We start from the raw sequence: 20,680 nt of genomic DNA, 5'->3' as shown, positions 1-20,680 counted from the left end.
TATTCGACTGATTTCGATCAAATTTTGTACATCGCCAAGTAAAATTGCATTCTTTAAAATAATGTAAGAAATTGTATCTCTTAATGTTGAGATTTTTACCGCTAATATTAAATAAAAGAATAATAAATGAAAAATATTTTCTAAAAGTTATTATTTGCATGGGATTATGTTGGATAAAAAAATTTATAATTGTGTGAAAAATGGGCGGGGTATGGCGAAACACGAAGAAAGAAAAATAAATATTTAAGGGTGCTATACTGACTAAACTATTAAGACCTTATCCCCAAATTGCCGCAATCCCCTACATTTTGAAAGGCAAAAATCTGAAACCGAGGGCAAGAAAAGCATGTTTATTTGGAGAAAGTAAATTTTTGTGAATGATTTCGCAAAAAAGCGTCTGCATACATTAATTAGTTCATATGTAGTCACGCCCTGAACCATTAAAATTAAGTTCAATAACGTAAAGATCCGATCATTAGATCACAAGTTATTCAGAGTGGAGAGTTTTTTTTTTGTGCTCCGTATACCTATAATTTGAGCCACGGGGAATTTTTGACAACGTTTAACAAAAACATATCACATTGACAAATAATATACTGACTTTGGACAAAATATTCAAGTTCTATTAATTCTATTTAAATAATCACAATTATCTATTCAAACAATAATCTATTCATACAATTCTATTCAAATAATATTTCTTTCAGCAGAAAATGTTTTTGAAAGAATTTACTCTCAAAACTTTTGGCACACTTTGAAGGATCATGCTTCAATCTTTTAGAAATTTGACTTCTTTTTACCCATATAAAATTTGCCTCGAACAAAATAAATGTAGGAAGTTAAAATCTGATTTTTTCTTCAATACAGCTATAATTTTAAAAACATTCCCACATAAATATCGTAATCCTTCAGAATGATTTCAAAATTGCTGGTATAAAAGCTAAAAAGAAGTTATTAATTTCCTTTCCTCAATTTGATAGATCTGAATATAGCATGTTTAAAAATGACATCATTTCTAAAAGCTTGAAGCCATGATCTTTCAAATTGCGTCAACAGTTTTGGCTTGTAAATTCTTTCCGAAACATTTTCTGCTAATGGAAATATTGTTTACATAGAGTCAAAAATAAAAGTGTCTCCATATTTCTGTTCGATCCCTTAATTTTCTTACAGGAAATTCTTTTCAATGATTCGCACAATTTAAAAAAGAAATCTTTCAATACTTCAAAAAAAAAAACAATTATTTCTCTAATATGTATTAATTAAATTCATCAAGAAATTCAATATAAAATCAAGAATAATATTATTTATTCAATATGAAAACAAAATAAACTTTGAAACATTCTAAAATAAACTCATGAGTGAAATCCTGAAAACAGAATATTGCTTCATAATCAAGTTTTTTAGTAATGTTCTGTAATTAACAGAGTAAATAAATAATATTTAATTTCAACCTCTCTTAAAAGTGAACTTCATGAAATGGAAATAAATGAGAGTCTCAACCGTTTGTGACACTTTGCAAGGAAATTTAATTAAATTTAGGAGACATTTAAATGGAAAATTCAATCAACGTCACTATCAGAAGCTTCGACTCTCGAGAGCAATAAAAATGCCTTAAATTAACAATGAAACACACGATCCTATAAAACTTTATTTATTAAGTAGAAACGTAATTTTTAATTTTGATGGATTTTTGAACTCAGTTGTAATATTGTTTTTTATTTCGAACACTTTTGGGATCAAGATTGATGAGCACGATTAAGAATTTTCAATTGGCAATACACATTAAAAATATAGCTGATATATATTAGGTAACAAATATTTCAAACATGGTCCCATTAGCTCTTTGACGCAGATGGGACTCCGTTGTCCCTTTTATACATATATATATATATATATATATATATATATATTATGTCAAAAAAAATCGAAAATTGAAAATTTTGTTAGGAAAAACCCTAGAGGCCACTCAATATTTCTTTTCTCCTTCTAATAAACGATAAGAATAATTTTTATTGAAAATTATTACGATGCACGTTTTATTTGAATGATAAAACAGCCTTTCATTCCAAAAACAAAATTATTTAGTATTTTTTAAACCATATTTTTGAGGATGGTTTAATTACTGGAGTAAGCTAAATCTGACCTGAATGAATTGTGAAAACGTTGAATAGAATGATATGAAAACCACACTTTTGCGTAACATGTGGCAAAAATCAACATGGTGAAGAAAAAAAAATCTCATATTAAATAAGGGTATATTAATCACTATTTAAAAGCCTCCAATGAAAAATAGCACCTTGAAGGGCTTTTAAAAACGCACCATGTTATAAAAACAAGTCGTGACATGATGATAAAAAATCTATTGTTTAAATAAAGTAGCGAAAAAAAAAGAAACTCACAGTTCTTTGGTTTTGCAATGTGCTGTCCAGTGGAATCACTGGGTTGACCTGAACCTCCTTTATTGATGGCTCTCACTCTAAATTCATAAACACCATTTTCCATCAGGTCCCGAATCACGGCGCTCGTCTGATCAGCCGGAACTTCCTGAACAGCTGTCCAATCGGGGCTGTGAAAAAGAAATTCAGTTTACAATATGCATTGAAAGCACACACACTTTTGCATGCATGAAATGGACAAAAAAGCGGAAACCTGAGAAGCTTGTCCTTCTTTTCAATGACATAACCTGTTATGGGAGATCCCCCATCATTTTCTGGAGCTGTCCATTTCAGTTTGACGAAGTCTCGATCGTAATCTTCGATTTCCGGGGTTCCAGGTTTTCCAGGCTCATCTGAAGTCATAATCAATTCAAATGAAGTCAACATATTCGGATGTCAGATTTGGGACACATCTCAAAATGAGTATTTAAGAAAATAGCATTTCATTCCGGTTTTCAAACTTCCTTTTAATCTTTTAAGGCAGAATTTCAGTAAACATGCTTAAAATTATTTTGTATTCATTTTAGTTAAAAGAAGCGAAAAACATTATAAATAACATTTTATTAATGGATGGTTTTGATCGGGAATGTCCCTTTCTGCTTTTCAAATTTGACTCATTTTCAGTCATTTGCAGTTATTTAGAGATATAGTTATGCTCCCATGAAATTTCTTTAATTTACAAAATCAATTATTGATACATTTTTGACTATGTATGAAAAAAAATAAACTACTTTTTTGCATTTATAATTTTAGTACAAATGATTTTGATAATTTAACAAATTCTTTTTAGTAACTATGACTTTTTATAAGTAAAAATACCAAAGTGCATCAGTTGAGCAGCAGAAAAATTATAAAAGGGACACTGTCGTCTTTTCGAAAGGGTTTAGAATCATCTAATGAAACCCAATAGATTCGTAATGTGTCCATTTTCAGGAAAACACTTTAAAAGTCAACACTTCAAGTTTGCTATTAAAGTGGTAATAAATTTACGTTATGAAATTTGAAGTTTTAAAAATTCGAAGACATCTTCTTAATACCTACCGAAGGGATTCTTGGCCAAAATAGCTTTATCTGTTTCCAATGGAAGGGATTCTCCCTGTCTGTTGGCAGCTTTTACTCGGAACTTGTATTTCTTACCTGGCTGCAATCCCTTCACCTGCAAATACAAAGTTTACTTTTTCAGTGCACCAAACTCTACTTCCTACAAAAAATGCTTTACTTATTCATTTGAATTCGAAATTCATTTTTACACCAAAGATCCTACTAGAACACTGTTTTTGTTCTTAGCAAGAAACCAATCTGTTAATAACCTCTTTAAAAAAAAGTCAGTGGGGACAGCCACTGCTGAACTTTTTTTTGTATCATTGATTTATGACGATATAATGAAAACAGTCTAATGCAAAACAAATCTATGAAATTCAAAAAGCGTCTTTTTGTTTTCAGAGCCGTGTGATAGCTCAGGTGATAGAGCATTCGCCTTCCAAGGAGGTGAAGCGGGATCGAATCTCAGCGGGTCAATACGAATTCCGGCTTGCACCGACCTACAGTTCTTATGACAATCTAATGTAAACTCTATCACAAAGCGTCTTATTGTGACTCAATGTTTTCATTCATTTTGCAGCCATTGAAGGCAGAGAGAGTCGCCATCATTCACATGGGTGCGCCCATCATTAGTTTGTTTAACCACATCATTTTATCACTCATTATACTCCACCCCCCCCACCAATCCTAACAAGTTGAGCCGCGATGGCTTAGGGGATAGAGCGCTCGCCCTTCAATGCGGTGAACCGGGTTCGAATCCCAATTATGGCTGGTCAATGCGAATCTGTATCCAGCTCGCACCGACCACAGTGGTGACGTGAAATATATTCAGTGGTCAACGAATCATGGCTTAGAAGTCCCCTCACCATCAGGATAACCGTGGGAAATTCTCGTGATCTTCCTCTCCATGCTGGTGAGTTGCATCAAAATTTCGCCCCATACTGAATTCAAGAGTTCCCTTGTCATCTGGATAGGGTTCAAAATGACAAGACTTGAACATTGGTAGTCGTAAAAACAAACATTGGGTCTGCTGTTCAACGAAGGTTATAAAATAAAATCCTAACAAGTTGACGAAAGATTTCAGCTGACATAATATTCTTTGCAAAGCAGTACAAAACACAGTTTAACATTTGGCAAGTCGGCAATAGTCTTAAGCTCTCTGAATGTTTCCTGACGCATAAAAACGCAACACAATCCGGCTGTCATGACGTTAGCGGAGAAACAATCAACACCAGAAACTAGATCAACCAGAAACGTGTGTGAAAACTGTACCACTACCTCCGTGGTGGTAGTAGAAGGAAACTGTTCTTACTTTTTGGACACGCCTCGTATTAAATAAATAGCTACTAACATAATACCAAATCCTTTCCTTAAAAAAACAATAAACAATGTAACAGGCAGGTATAAATTAACAACACTGTATAATTACCCATTCTTATTTACTGTGTACCTGTAAAAATTGCGCTTACCGAAAGTTTCAGTAAATTGGATATGCCAATGAGAGAAAAAACACATGTTATTATCAACTACAGACCTTAATCCTATGGCACCAAATACAGGTGAATTGAGCCAAAACAATAGTTTACTCTGGGGATAGATGTGTCTCAGTTCAGGACGGGGGGTGGGGGGCATGATTAGTGTTCCCGGGATACTTGCGTGGTACTCACTGAGTAGTTTTGGAATACAATTTAAGAAAAACTATTTTTTAAAATTTATTTTCATTTAAATCAACAGCTTATTTTAAAAGTTTTCTCTAATACTCCTCAATTTTTATGAGTAAACTTTTTTTGTTGTCTGAAGACGAGGCGAAAGGCGTGGTTGTAGTCACCGGTTAAGCATTTGGTCAATTTTTTGTATCCAATAGCTGAATGGAATTTCATAAACGCATTTGATGTCGTGGGTGGAAAAAATGCATCCATTGTCCGCCATTGGGTTGAATTTGTTTTCAATTTCAGACATTCAAAATACATCAGTCAATTCTTTTGTCTCACACTATTCATATTTATATTAAAGTCACAGGCCAAAACAGAAATTACGAATAAGTTTATTATAAATGAATATTACGGTAAAACATTAAAAACGTGCGCTGGTGAAAATAAAGGTTGATATTTTTCTTGCAATCCTACCATACTATTTTTCCTTTGCCATAACCACATTTCTATGTTTTTATTCATTAAAGATAACAAAAGTACGAAAATTTGTATCACAAATTAATGATTATATTTCACTTTCCTTCGTTAAGTGGCAGACAATAAAGGATTTTCTCTTGCGTTAAGTGAATGCTAGTATAAGTATATTCGTGTTACTTTATCATGAGCTTTCAGGACTATTAACACATTGAATGCCCGCGCTAATTTTTACATGGCTTGCTCTGTCTGGTTACACGGTAAATAACTACAAACTAAATATGCAAATATTAGACAGATTTTGCTTGTTTTTCTATTTAAAAGTTTAGCATGACATATCTGTAAAAAGCATATAAGCCTACGAATTGTATAGAAATAGTGGTGGATGAAAATCTACTGAAATTTGAATTTATTAAACCAAGAATCACAATAAACTACCACTTGAAAATATTTATTCGCTGTCCGGAGCAAGTTGGCATCTCTGTGTATATATAAAGCTATTTTTGTGCGCTCTACACTGCATTCATTTCTTCAAACCATTTTAGTAAAGATAATAATATTTTTAAAAAAATTATGTGTTTCTAATTAATCTTGGCGGTTACCCCCATGGCTTTCAACGTGCTTTTACAATGGATTGGTCACATGTTACCACTAAAAAATGCCCGTGAATGTGAATCAGTTAATTATTTAGTAAATTTAAGTGTTTTCTATTGAAATACATTTGAAAAAACTTTAAAAAATGGTGACTGTCGTAGTTCTAAATTGCAAGAGGAGAGCTCTACCTTGAGTTCTGTCTGGGGAGTTTCACCCAGAGAAGTCCACACACCGGTGTCCTCGTCCATTTTCTCGATGACATAATGTTCTAAGGGTTGACCACCGTCATCTGAAGGAGGTTTCCATGACAACATACACCCATCTGCTGTCACATCTTCCACTTTCAAAGGACCACCAGGAGGAGAGGGCTTGTCTACAGAATGATTACAAATATGAATAGACCCAATATCTGGCACACTTATAATTAATAAATATACAGTCAGACTTCTATTTAACGAACTTCCATTTTGCGAATTGCTCTATTTCGCGAATTTTTTTCGAGGAACCCAGAACATTTTGGAAATTTCTTCGTAAAATAACTTCCAAATAGCGAAGTGAATTCTCCATTGAACGAACTTTTATTTCAGATCCACTTTCCCTATTTTCCAAAATATTCTAGAACATTTCAAAAAAAGTTTTATGGGGGAAATGACCTTGAATGGATTGTCGCAGCCACTTCATTCCCTTCTTGTTTGCATTTCAAACGAAAAACTCAGACAAAACAGATTTTATCAGTAGCAATTACATTTAAGAACGCGTAAGATAATGTATGTTTGAAATTACTTTTATAATAAATGCAGCTATCATTTTATACATAAACTTTTGTGTCTATGAATTTAAAATCTGTTTTGTGTTATTCAAGCATTTCAAAAGGTGATTTTCTCTTCAGCGAATTTTCCATATAACAAACTTATTATCGGGATTTAGTGACCTGGTTAAATAGAGGTCCGACTGTATTTATAAAAGTTCTAACTTTCAATGAAACTGATCAGAATTTTTTGATTTAATAAAAACACAGACCTGCCCTGAGTCAGCATTATTAAACCTTGCCACCTTAAACAAAAAAATAATGAATAAAAGAAGAATTACCATAGACAAGTGCTTCGACCTGTGCTTCATCTTTTCCGTGTTCATTGAAGGCCAGCAATGTGTAGATGCCATTGTCATCTCTCCTACATTTCCTGACCGTTAATTTCGTGCTGTACTCTTCATTGCTAATTTTAATGTGTTCACTGGGTTGGAGGGTATTGTCTCTGAGGGACCACTGCAGGGTGGGAGGGGGTTCACCGATGACGCTCGCTTCGAAGTGGAACGTCTTTCCAGCCTTGACACGAATTTTGTTTAAGGTGGAACGATCGATTTTGGGTGCAACTATTTAAAAAACACAGAAATAGATATTTAAAGTATCAGTTAAGTAATCAATCACATCAGTTAAGTAATCAGTCAAATTTTCATTTAAATTAATAATAATAAATTAAAAATTTGTATAAGATATTTTTTTAAAAAGAAATTACGACTCATTTTATGGTATTAAAAGTGGATATGAAACATTTACGACAAAACTCTTTCAGGGTGCGCAGCCAAATCTTTCAACAAAAAATAAGCACCTCTTAAGTGCTTTTTAAGCATTCAAAAATATTTTTAAGCATTCAAAAGTATTTTTAAGCACTCTATATATTAACAAAATGCAAAATAATTTTCAAAGGCTTTACTTGATCAAGATAAAATAACCAGTTTCTGACAGAGAACTCTTTTCTAGATTATACTAGCTGTTATAAAAAAGATCGAAAGGTTCGATATCAGGCTGTGGAAGCCTGAAATTTACAAAATGCGGCAGAGTTGCACATGGGAGTGCAAGAATCTTAGTGAACCCAGCTCATTATACTCGCATGTAGACCCGCAAGTATTTCATCAAACATGTAAAATGATGGTCATATCCTATAGACAGACGGAATGCCAAAATGCGTCGTGTTTGAATGAATCGTAAAAATGTTGAATAGAACAATATGAAAAAGCACGCGTTTCCATAGTGTGAGTGGAGAAAATCGACATGGTAAGGGAAAAAAAACTTTCATTTTCGAAAAAGGAAAATGAAGCACTTTTCAAAAACACCGAATGAAAAAAGCACCATAAAGGGATTTTTAAAAAAAAACGAGATAAGCATTTTTTTAAAAAAACTCTACGCACCATGTCCTTACTATTGAAACAGATTATTTATAGTTTTGTTTAAGAGAATCTAAACTTTATGATAATATCAATTTCATACATTCCACCTCCTCTGCTCTGTTTAGTAGTAGTATTCAACGAAAGCTAAAATTGAAAGAGCACATAAATTATAGAGCCATTCTATTGAACGAGTTAACAAATAGGGAGCTCTTCCTGAAGACTAAATTTGATAGCGTACATTTCATTATAGTTAGGATTTTCAAAAAGGTAAATAAAATGTTTTATTTTAAATCGCCAGAATGATCTTACGTTTTCTAGGCTTTGCTGTGACGGGTGGTGTTGCATTACTGGGCTCTCCTGGTCCAGCTTTGTTGACCGCCTTCACTCTGAACTCGTACTTCTGACCCTGCACCAAATCTGGTACAGAAGCCGTAGTCTGGTCAGCAGGCACTTCCATCGCCTTCTCCCAATTTCCCAGTTTATCTTTCACTTCCACTAAGTAGGAAGAGATGGGAGATCCCCCGTCACTTTCAGGGGGAATCCACTTGAGGTCAATGTGGTCCTTGTCCCAATCCGTCACTTCTAAATTACCCGGTTTGCCTGGTTCATCTGTAATTGAAATGTGCTGATTAAATACAGAGCTGTTTCAATCCAGACTCAATTGTTCACTCAGATTTATGAAGTCCTTAAAGTAAAACATTTTGAAGCAATTTTGTGCACTAGACTTCAAATCTATCATTGAAAAAATTCAACAAAAATCTTTAAAAAATCAGAAAAATGGAAATCCGGATTGGAGTAAGAATCTCATACCTAATACTAACAATCAGTATCAAATGAAAAAAGCGTTGTTTTGAGAGTATTTTACTGAGTAAAAACTATTAGACTTAGAAATTAAAAAATACGAATAAAATATCTGACTGTTAAGCTTGTTACATTTACTTGTTGCATTTACTGTTGAGCTTGTTAAAAATATGGTACGGGGGCTTTACAGAACACAACTGCAGGCTGAAATTTGAGATGATGTAAGGGCCATATTTAATTACAGAGATGCCAACTTGCTCCGCATTGCAAAATACAAGTAGTACTTTCTAGCGGTAGCGAAATTTAGGTTATTTCTGCTTCGTATTTTTAATTAATTTTTCCACCACTAAATATCAAAACTTATAAGAATCATATAACATGCAACCTAAAAGCATTAATTATTTGGTTNCATCGTTTTTCCTTCTTTTTAAGATTATTTCCAAACATTTTTTTTTAGTTGGGTTTAACACTAAAAAAACGGCTTTTTGTAGCGATTCAGAAAACCGGAAAAATCAGTTATCCGGAATAGCGATGGTCCCGATCGTTCCGGATAATCGGCTCCCTACTGTACTAACAATCAGTATCAAATGAAAAAAAGCGTTGTTTTGAGAGTTCAATTTTATTTTACTGAGTAAAAACTATTAGACTTAGAAATTAAAAAATACGAATAAAATATTTGACTGTTAAGCTTTTTACATTTACTTGTTGCATTTACTGTTGAGCTTGTTAAAAATATGGTACGGGGGCTTTACAGAACACAACTGCAGGCTGAAATTTGAGATGATGTAAGGGCCATATTTAATTAGAGAGATGCCAACTTGCTCCGGACAGCAAATATATATTTTAAAGTGGTAGTTTATCAATTGTGATTCTTGATATAATAAATTCAATTTAGTAGATTTTTATTCAGCACTATTTCTAAATAATTCGTAGGTTTATATAATTTACCACTTTTCACTACTCATGTCATTCTAAACCTTTTAAAAAGCAAGCAAAAATAGTCAATTAATTTCAAAATTTGCTTTGTAGTTATTTACCGTTTATTTAATTATTTCGGCGTGTCCGGAGCAGTTGGCATCTCTGTAATTATAAAATAAATACGAGAATTTTTTTCTTTAAAATTGTGATTTGTTTGAAAGTTACTGCAATTTAATTATTTTCTTCTTCCTCCTATTATATATTCTTCGCTGCATTAAAAGCATACAACCAAAAAACTGTTCTTTAGAAAGTTCGGTGAAATGCAGAAAGGCGTACAGGAAGTATTTAACATTCGATAATTTGTTTGAGAATAATAACTGTTTATGTTTTCAAGCAGTTTGATCCGCCATAAACTCATCTGTGGGGTCGAAAGAGATTTTTATGAATCTGCTTTTTTTGTTTCTATTCTATAAGAGTTATAACAAATATCCTTTAATGAGTCCTCATATATTCGTTTTAAGTTACTTTAATTCAATTTGTTTTTGTAGATCGTCCTTTCATAACGACATTCTTAGTTGTAAATTTTGTTTACAAAATTTTTAAATGTTCCTTTTTTTGTGGAACGACTGTTTAGAAAAAAAACAATGATGAGAACGGGTAAATTGTGAAACCTGAATTATTTATTTCTTGCCTTATTAATATATTTATAGTTTTTTTATTAAAATTTTGGATCTTTATTCAATTTTTATCGATACATATAAGGTTCTAAGTACTTAAAAGATTCAAGATAATTTTGTAAAGACTCAGATTTCCTGTTTTTATATTTTCCGTCATCTAGTGATATGTTAACCTTAACTAAGTTAAAGGATAATTCCTAAGGATGTTCAGCATCATTTTTTTTCTTCTTTTATTGTAAAGAAGTAAAATAGTTTTGTAAAATAGAAGCGAGACACCCCGTGTTAAGGATCCCACTTAAGTTTTAATCTAAAAATACATTTCATTCTAATTTTGGATTTAATTCCAATGAATGACATTTAATGAAATAGGGTGAATTCACAACATCATGCAAATGATTTAAATAGAATTGTCTTTTTAAACTGAAAAAGAAGTTGGGAAATAGGATTACAAAACACATACCGAATGGATTTTTTGCAGTGATACTGTCCGATGTTTCCAGAGGTTCAGATTCTCCTTCCTTATTTAAGGCTCTGACGCGGAACTTGTATTTTTTGCCAGCCACCAATCCAGCCACATCCATACCTACAACACAAATGATCTCCTTTGGTTTTGAATCATTTTGTCTGCATAATTCACACACTTCGAATAATACTTGTTTTATAAATGAAAATTTAGAATTAGTTGTATTTACAGTTTGATTAAGAACTTTGAAAAGATTCCTTACAGCAATGGTAGGAAACGAGGTGTGTTTGTTTTGAGTGTTGAATCCTACTTTAAAAGGATGCTATACCACGAGAGTAACTTTGCGTCGCAAATTTTCTTTTACCTCCATTACTAATTTAAAAGAAAAAAAAAGGTAAGCTGAGGTCAATGCCACAAAGTTTCAATTGCCGAAAAATAAACATTCAAACTATCAAAATGCAAACAAATGATTGGAAGAGAACTTCTCTATTGCGTCATCTTAAGTTATCTTCACAAAATTTATTTTCATTTTTATATTTAAAAAATTCCCCTTTTCTGTTTGAAACTTGATAGCTTATTCTAGGTATGTCGGAACTCACTTTTTCTATACTTTAAATTTTAAATGAGTTAAGGAGAGAATTTATGACGAAAAGTTTCTCCCGTGTTATGGCGTCCTTTTAAGCGTTTCTACGAACTTACATTTCTATACATGGAAAGTTTTTTTAAGACACCATGTCGAATAATATTTGAAGCATTTAATTGAAATGAACTAGACATCATAGTGTTTAACTATTCCATTTCACTATTAATACATTCAATAACAATTCAAACTTCTGTTCCTTAAATAGGATAGCATAATAATGAAGAACTGAATATTTTTGAGACAACTCCGCTTAACCTGCAACTAAGCATTTAAATTTTATTTTAGTGATGAATGTTGAAGAGTGAATTCTTTCCATGGTATCAGTAATATTAAAAGGCAATATATTTATTACTTAGCTGTTTACAATATCAGTAATTACAATTAAATTTAGTATTTTTATCAGTTGAATCAATATAAATTTTAATATATTTAAAGCAATATATCGTACGAATTATGTATTCATAATAATTAAAAATATTTGAAAACAATTCAATGATGAAAAGATACAAAAATAACATCGGTTGCATATAAAACAGTAAACATAAGTTTTAGTATTAAATGTTAAATAATAAATAAAACAAACTACTTTTTTACTTTTGTATGATAGAGCTTTTAAATAATATCACAGTTAGTAGTTGCCCTGAAACTTGTGATTTTCTTGATTAAAAATATTATATCGTTGCTATATCTCCGTTATTTCAAGTTTTTTGTCCTGATATTTCTGATTTGTGTGTGTTTAGAGCTTCCTGTTTTCTACGAATATTAAGGTAGTTCTTAAAATAATCGATTTGAATCATTCAAACATTTTGATAATTGATAAAATATCTTTTTATTTCAATTACTTTTAAATACAAATGTTAAGACACATAGTTATTGTGTTTTTGTTTCAAAATTATTAAAAAAAACCTTTAAAATATTTGACTAAAGAATTCACGAACTCTATTGCAATTTTTAAATGAATATTGGTATAAAAAATATAAACTAGTTAATACTTATTATTTTTATTTAATGTACAGTATCATTGATATTTCCTAAATATTGATCTCAAACTTATGCGTTGCTCAGCATTCTACAAATAAAATTCTACTAGATAAAAATTGTGAAGTTTTTTTTTCAGAATAATGTAACTCTTTGGAATTAAAAATAGCATATGTTATTATTTGTTTGTAATAAAATTTGTTGTTATCGTACTTTAGTTGAGAAAATCACATCTATATATTTTTTTAGCTTGCCCTTTTTAAAAGTAGACTGTCATATATACTACACAAAAAATGTCCAGGCGTTTTCTTTAGCCTACTAAGACTGCAATTTACTCATTAACATAATGCAACAATAAATAAAATGAAATGCGAAGACACTATTGTAAATAAGTTCTAAATATTTTTAAGTTGAAACTGTTTTTTAAGCACAAAAAATGCATGTTGAAAATATTACAAAAATGAATAAAATCATAATACGACACAAATTTGTTTACCATGCTAACAGAGAAAATTAATCCGAAGTATAAACTTAGACAAGAGCTTTCCATTTACGCTTTGGATTGTAAGAAGCATGATGCGTCTTAAAAAAGATTTTAAAAAAAGTTTCTAACTTTTTTTTCTTTGCTTGTTTAATAATTACATTTATATAACTAAATTAAAAAACAATCAGCCAATGAATTTGCTGTATTTTGTTTTTAAAACATTTTACTGACATTTACTTAAAACATTTATTTTTAATTTATATTTTCGCAGGAAAGCTATGAAACATTTAAAAAGAAATGCAGTAGACTTACCGGGCTCTTTAGTCTTTCCAACTGGAACCCATTTTCCCGTTTCTTCATCCATTTTTTCCACTAAGTAACCATCTAGTGGAACCCCTCCATCATCCTCAGGTTTCTTCCATTTCAATGTGCAACCATTTTTATGAACATCGGACACTTCTAGTGGACCTTTTGGCTTCGATGGTTTATCTGAAGAAATTAATAATAAAATAGTCTGAGCTTTTATAATTGAAGAACCATTTGGACAGTAGCTGAAAGTGATAAATTCAACCCCCAAAGTTAGTTTCAAAATTTCGATCGAAAAGGATGTTAAAAAAAATAACGTTTTTTCATTATCATTAGTAATGTTTGCTGGCTCTCTTTAATTGAAAAATAACAGTTTCTTGCACATTTTTTAAAGTTCAATTATTTTTATTCGTTTTGTCAGTTAAACTCAATGATCATCGAGAACGTGATAGCATAGGTGAACTACATTATCAAATTAGTATTCCTTAAGTAATAAGGAGCTACGTGTTTACATTTTTTAAAAATAGGTACGCTTTTAAAACGTATTTCAATTAAACTAAACAATTTAAATTCAATGATATTTGAAATACAGAAAATAAGTTATGCATTGATAAATAAAATAAATCGTTTAGGAATAAGGAAGAAAAAACTGTTATACAATTACTGATGCTAATGATGCGTGATTAATTTCGGTGAAAGGTACTAATCGGAATATAAAATAAGCTATGCATTAAAGAAAAAATAGAAGATCTCCGACAGCTTCTTTTTAAATGTTAATAAAAGTTTTGAAAAACTAGTCTATTTGTTTTATTATGCGCAAAAAAAGTATAACAATAGCAAAAATATGAATTTTTTTTCTCCTTGAAATGGCAATATATAGAGACTATATTATACTGTATAATTCTGTATGAGAGAGAAAGTGTAAAAAGAGGAGTACCTTGTACATTGACAATGACGTATGCCGAGTCTCTTCCAGAACTGTTGGTTGCCGTCAAGACGAATTTTCCACTCTCCGCTCTCGTTGCCTGTCTTATCACTAGTTTTGTGTTATAATCCTCATTCGTCAACATTATACGATCAGATATCGCTTTGATCTCAACATCATTGATGGTCCAGATTTTGGATGGAGGAGGCTCACCCATCACGTTCACGTCGAATTTAATGGTCTGTCCAGCTTTTATTGTTATGTCGTTTAATGATCTCCTTTCGATCAAAGGAGCAACTGAAATGCATAAGGAAATAAATAAAATGCAATTAAAAGCAATAATAGCAGAAAGGCGATCACAGGTTCACCCATTAGCAAAACGGTTGTTGTGTCATTTTCCCCCCTCCAGTCTACGTTCTTTGACTTTTCAACCTCGGTAAGTTTAGGTCGCGGCATCGTTTTTTTTTTCATGCTTCAACTCTATCCTTTGGGATCCTCTTTATATGTGATATTTACCTGAATGAGTCTTGCAAACGGTACAGTTTGAACTGTGAGTTAGAATTTCTGATTCCTAATTGAAACAATAAAAACAAAAGTAGCGTTCAAATGATGACATTCTCTTTTATTCACAACTCAAGAAGTATGTATGGGACCTCTCTGGTCCCAATATCTCAAAAATAAACTCACCCACGTAATGCGTAACAAAATTAAAAGTGAAAAAAAAAACGAATTCTAAAAAAAATGATCAAACAGCAGCGGTCGCCATATCAACGCATGCCAGGACGACGCATGCGCAGTGTTTACTATGACTCTTGAACACAGTTGAAAAGCGTGATGACGTCCAAATAAGAAGCGCACGCCATCAAACCCAAAACAAGACCCATTTTGCCAATGGGTAATCAGTAGATGATAAATGTCTAAATATAAGGAGGAGTGAGAGAGACTTACGAAAACGTGGTTTTGCAGTGACAGTCTTGGATGCTTCGCTGGGTTCACCTGGTCCAGCTTTGTTGCAGGCGATCACTCGGAACTCGTACTCCTTTCCTTCTGTTAAGAAAGGGGCGGTACCTTTTGTCTGATCACCAGACACCTCCGCAGCCTTCTCCCACTTCTGAGATCCCTTCTCTCGCTTCTCAATGATGTAGTGGGTAATGGCAGCATTCCCGTCACTCTCTGGAGCCTTCCACGCTAAGTCCACGTGATCTTTATTCCAGTCCGTTGGTTCTGGAGTGCCAGGAGCCCCGGGTGGATCTCGAATAATAAAATAAGAAGTAAACATAATACACAATATCTCTCAAATGAGAATCTAAACTAAAGTTAAAGCTTTCTTAAGTATCTGTTTTAATGCAACCAGAGTATTAAGAATTGAGAAATTGGAAAGAAATGCAGCTCGATAACCGGTGTATTCTGTGCCTAATCAACACTGAATTACTTAAAACGAGAAAGACCTGTGGGGCCCTTTTTGTTTTCATAAGAAATTAATTATTATGACTCTTCCTCAATTGGGCATGCAGAGCAGACAACCCAAGTCCAAAATGAAGATCACAAGCAGAACATTAGGCATACACAACCTGCCCACCGACCAGATTGGCTAGGCCGCACCTGTAGCATTAAGACAAAACAGTGATGGCAACAACAAGAATCTGAATTTTAAAAAAAAAACAATATAAACAAATCAATTTTAAAATTCAATAACCCAGCACCGCCAACTTTCAGTGCGTTAGCCGATGGTCGGTGATTTATTGAGGACAACAAATAAATAAGTGATCGAAAGATACATAAAAGTATAAAATAATTGCTGAAAACCACCATATGTAAATAGGTAAACATTAAGACACAGTGTAAAAAATAGATTATAAAAAGACTAAAATCAGAAAAATAGGGGGACGAGATAAAAATTAAAATTGATCTGCTGCACACTTCAATCCAGATTCTGACCCGAGCACAAGTGTTCGTTTGGATTGCAGACGAATAAGAAGACTTTAAAATTGTGTTAATAGAAACTTTCAAAAAATAAGCTAGTTACAGCATTCAGTTAAAGTCGTCTAAGTAACAGTTTAATAAAGCAAAAGTCAATGAACTGATCAGATCACAAGTACAGGTAGACAAGCACATGACGAGGCACACTTCTATTTATAACGGTTTGGCGATGAAATCTCAGCTCGGTTCTAGACTATTCTCACATAAATATGGGTCATAAGTTTTGGTCACCAAGATTGTTGGTAAAAATATCGTTCAACTTATCTTGCCACAGAAAATACAGGCGTTATTTTTCTTTTTAAATTAAATAATCAGTTTAACAAGAAAAATTGCGTAGAGTCAGAAATCACATAAACGAAGAATAGTTACAAAATTATACACATATACGTGTGTGTAACTCTTCATTAAGAAAAGCAGCTAAACAAGAAAATAAAAGGAGCAACGTGAAAACACTAAAAAAGAGAACTCAATATTGGAAAGCGTCCGGCATATGTGTTTAAAATAAGTGTGTTGTAGTCAAGATTCTGGCAACTTAGTGCTATACATTTTCAATTTCATCCCTTTGTAAAAAAATCATTTCAGTTTATTTTTTTTACCGTTCATCACCATCATTTAAGGAAGTGTTTAACAATGAAAATACTTTTTACAGAATTGAATTAAATCAGACCAAAAAAAATAATTCCAAAAAGAGAGTCTAATTACCGAAGGGATCCTTGGCGACAACAGGGGCAAAAGTCTCCAGAGGTTCTGACTCCCCCTCTTTGTTGACTGCTTTGACGCGAAACTTGTAAGATTTTCCCGGAGTGAGACCATTCACCTCGCCTTCAGGTATGTGAGTCTTGGCCACGGGTATCCAAAGTCCTGTTTCCGGATCTTCTTTCTCTATCACATATCCTTCTAAAGGTTCACCACCGTCGTCCACAGGTTTATTCCATTTCAATTTGCAGCCGTGTTTATGGACATCAGACACAATGAGAGGACCTTCCGGCTTAGAAGGTTTAGCTGTCCATGAACATACAAAAATGTTAGATGGAAAAGTCTATTTATACTTTAACATTTTGCAATATTTTTTAAAACGAGGTATTTTCTATATGAGATGTTAAAAATTTTTTTTTTCTTCACAGGGATTTTTTTTTTTTAACTATTTGTTTTTAAATGAGTAAACTCTTTTCATTGAATACACGTAAAATTATAACTTCTTATACGATATTTTGATTCAAAAGAAGTCGCCCCAACTAAATAAATCTTTGTTTCGCAATTTTGTAAGGCAGTTCTTCAAAAAATGTATCACGAGTTTAAATTTTTTTTTTAGATTTCTAAATATTTAATTTTAAAATTTTTTCTTTAAAAAAATCCGTAAAATGTATCAATCAACGCTGATGTTTCCTTAATAGTCAATTTTACCTTTAGAGTGTGCAAGATAAAAAAAATAATCACCCTGAATAACTTCTAATCTAATATTTACGTATAGAGACTCAATGGTTCGAGGGGAACTAGTGCATAAACATACTTTTCAGGGGGGTTGTCACAAAATCGGAAATACAATCCCCATAGCTTGACCGGGATAGCATTTAGAAATGTCGACCCCTTAATTTCGGACTCTCTTCGTATTTCACCATCTCAAGAATTTAAGTGAAGCAAAACACATTTGCACACAATGATCAAACTATAGGTAATTATCCAAACTGCAGGGTATGATCCAAAAAATAAAATTTTAATAATTATTTCTTAAATTAATAGTCGAAAAAGTGAACTGTAATGCATGAAATTTTTTACATAATGTCAAAGAATGTAGTTTTATTTGGCACACTACAAAAGGATGAATAGTTTCTGAGAAAGAAGTAGTATTTTTCTGATAAATTGTTGAATCATAAAAATTCTAACGAAAAATATATTATGTACTTGTAGGGAACATTTGTATTCAAAGTGACCCTAAATGGAATGCTTTTTAAATAGAAGACTTACCGAGTACAGAGACTTCGACGTCTGCTCTGTCCTCTCCGTGTGCATTGGTGGCCACAATCCGATAGATTCCAGAGTCGATGCGTTGAGCTTTATCACAGACAATTTTCGTGTTGTATGGAATGTTCGTTATAGTGAGGTCTATTCTCTCTTCCACTTTCTTGTCTTTCAACAGCCACTGAACAGAGGGAGGGGGCTCACCTTTTATTTTAACGTCATAGCTGAAGGCTTGACCGTTTTTCAGGGTGATGGAGATAAGATTGCGGCGGTCAATTTTTGGAGCCACTGCAATATGTAGAAAGTGAGTACAACACAACATACACTAGATGTGATTTTCTTTTGTTTTTATAGTGTATGGATTATCATTATTAATTATAAATTTAATGAATGGATGCATTTAGCTGTTTATAAATTTAATCCCAATAATAGTGCATTTATTGGAGGCTCTTCTTCAAAGCAAGAGAAAAACTCAGATGTTACCTCTTTTTTACGTCAGGTATATTTTCTTCATTATGTGAGGTTTTTTTTTCAATTATTATTTTATTTATAGTTTTAAGACACGCGTGTTTCAGGGATTCCTACTTATAAATTATGTTTCTGTTATTTATTGGCATTATTCATTCACTTTTAATAATAGATAATGTATTTTCATCATCAATTTATTTGTTTTTAAATTATATATTTAAATATTATTTTTTGATGAGAATGAAAATCTTAATTTTTGATGAAGGCATGCGAAATGAAGGCAATATGAAATCATATTAATAAAATAAATAATATTAAATAAATGAAATGTTACAAGATGAATAATCCAATTAAATTTATAATCGAAAAATGACCGACTATACTATGAAAAAATGAATCAAAACTGAAAAATCCCTCCAAAATAGAAGAATATAGAAGATGTAGAGGAGCCCTAATTCTGTTACAGTCTAATGCAATGAAAGATATGACATTCGTTGAACAACCTTCACTGAAAACTTGGGATTAAAAAAAATTAAATTTATAGTATAAAAAATAATTATATTTATAGATAAAAGCAATTAATAATGATAAAAAGCCTCTACAGCAGTAAAAAAATATAATAACAAAAAATAAACTATTTTAGTGCAACACGAGATGTTACATTTGATGAGTCACGTCAGTTCTACTGTGGCCGTATCCTTAAAAATCCAGAAGAGCCATAGCGAAGAATTCTCCTATTTGGCTACAGGTGTTGTATAGAAGGTATCTTCAATACAATGACAAAAAATGGGGAGCAAAAAAAGAAAATTGCGGAAGGAAAAAAAACACACATTTTTTTCAATATATTACTATTGAAGTTTATTTCAACCTGAAAGAAAAAAGCAATGTTTCTTTTTAAACCTTTTAAATTGAATTATCATTAAAAATGTTTGAAATATTTATTTTTCTATAATGTAAACAGAAAGTAGTAAAATAACAACTGTCAATCGAATTTATACGCATTTTAATGTTTTATTTAAAACACAAAGCAAATGTTTAAACGGCATTTGACAGCCTATTTACTTTTGCCCAGTTCTACCTCATACGTCTTTGAAGATGATACATTTATAAATTACTTACGATAAAATTTTGAGCTTGCTTAATTCACTTCACTCTTTTCAACGCTCATCAAAAACTAAAAATGCATTTAAATAAATTTATAAACTGGAATCCGTATTGAAAATTCCTGCGTTTTATTATTAAAAATGAATCAGTTCATCAGAAATTTAGAAATCTAAATCAAGTGATCTTTCAGTTAAAAAGCGGATAGCATTTCCTCCACTAGAGCTAAAACATTTTATTATTTTCTAAGTCAACAAGCAATACATATGAAAAAAAATTAAAGTCCATTCCTACTTAAGGTCTGGTTTCTTAAGACAAGCGCCTTATCTGGACGTCAGCGGGACGTTGACGTACCGCTGACGCCAACAAAATGCTGGTTTGTTAGCTCAAGGCCTGGTTTCTTAGGACTAGCGCCTTATCTGGGCGTGAGCGGAAAGTTGGCGTAGAGCTGACACCAAAAAAATACTTTGATAGCTCAGCGTGAGCAGTCGGTCCAACGCAGACATTATCTCTCATTGCGCATGCGTTAATAACGTAAACAAATAATTATTTTGAATTTGTATTGATTTTGTTATTGTCGACCAGTGTTTTAGAGAACAAATAATGACTTTGTCC

The 20,680-nt window shown here is 32.1% G+C and overlaps 1 protein-coding gene across 1 annotated transcript in view; it reads right to left on the bottom strand.

Annotated features, from left to right (window-relative positions):
* LOC107453633 (twitchin) overlaps nt 1-20,680 on the bottom strand; it is a gene marked incomplete in the record, with an annotated part of 247,518 nt that overhangs the window by 53,182 nt on the left and 173,656 nt on the right. The window contains 12 exon segments of the mRNA XM_071179568.1: nt 2,400-2,566; nt 2,650-2,788; nt 3,477-3,591; nt 6,385-6,569; nt 7,286-7,567; nt 8,672-8,971; nt 11,219-11,341; nt 13,639-13,815; nt 14,570-14,854; nt 15,506-15,808; nt 17,240-17,539; nt 18,503-18,784. Coding sequence (XP_071035669.1) covers nt 2,400-2,566; nt 2,650-2,788; nt 3,477-3,591; nt 6,385-6,569; nt 7,286-7,567; nt 8,672-8,971; nt 11,219-11,341; nt 13,639-13,815; nt 14,570-14,854; nt 15,506-15,808; nt 17,240-17,539; nt 18,503-18,784 — 2,658 coding nt within the window.

The sequence above is a fragment of the Parasteatoda tepidariorum genome, chromosome 1, assembly GCF_043381705.1.
Source record: "Parasteatoda tepidariorum isolate YZ-2023 chromosome 1, CAS_Ptep_4.0, whole genome shotgun sequence".
Lineage (NCBI taxonomy): Eukaryota > Metazoa > Arthropoda > Arachnida > Araneae > Theridiidae > Parasteatoda > Parasteatoda tepidariorum.
This window is presented reverse-complemented; position numbering and strand designations above follow the sequence as displayed.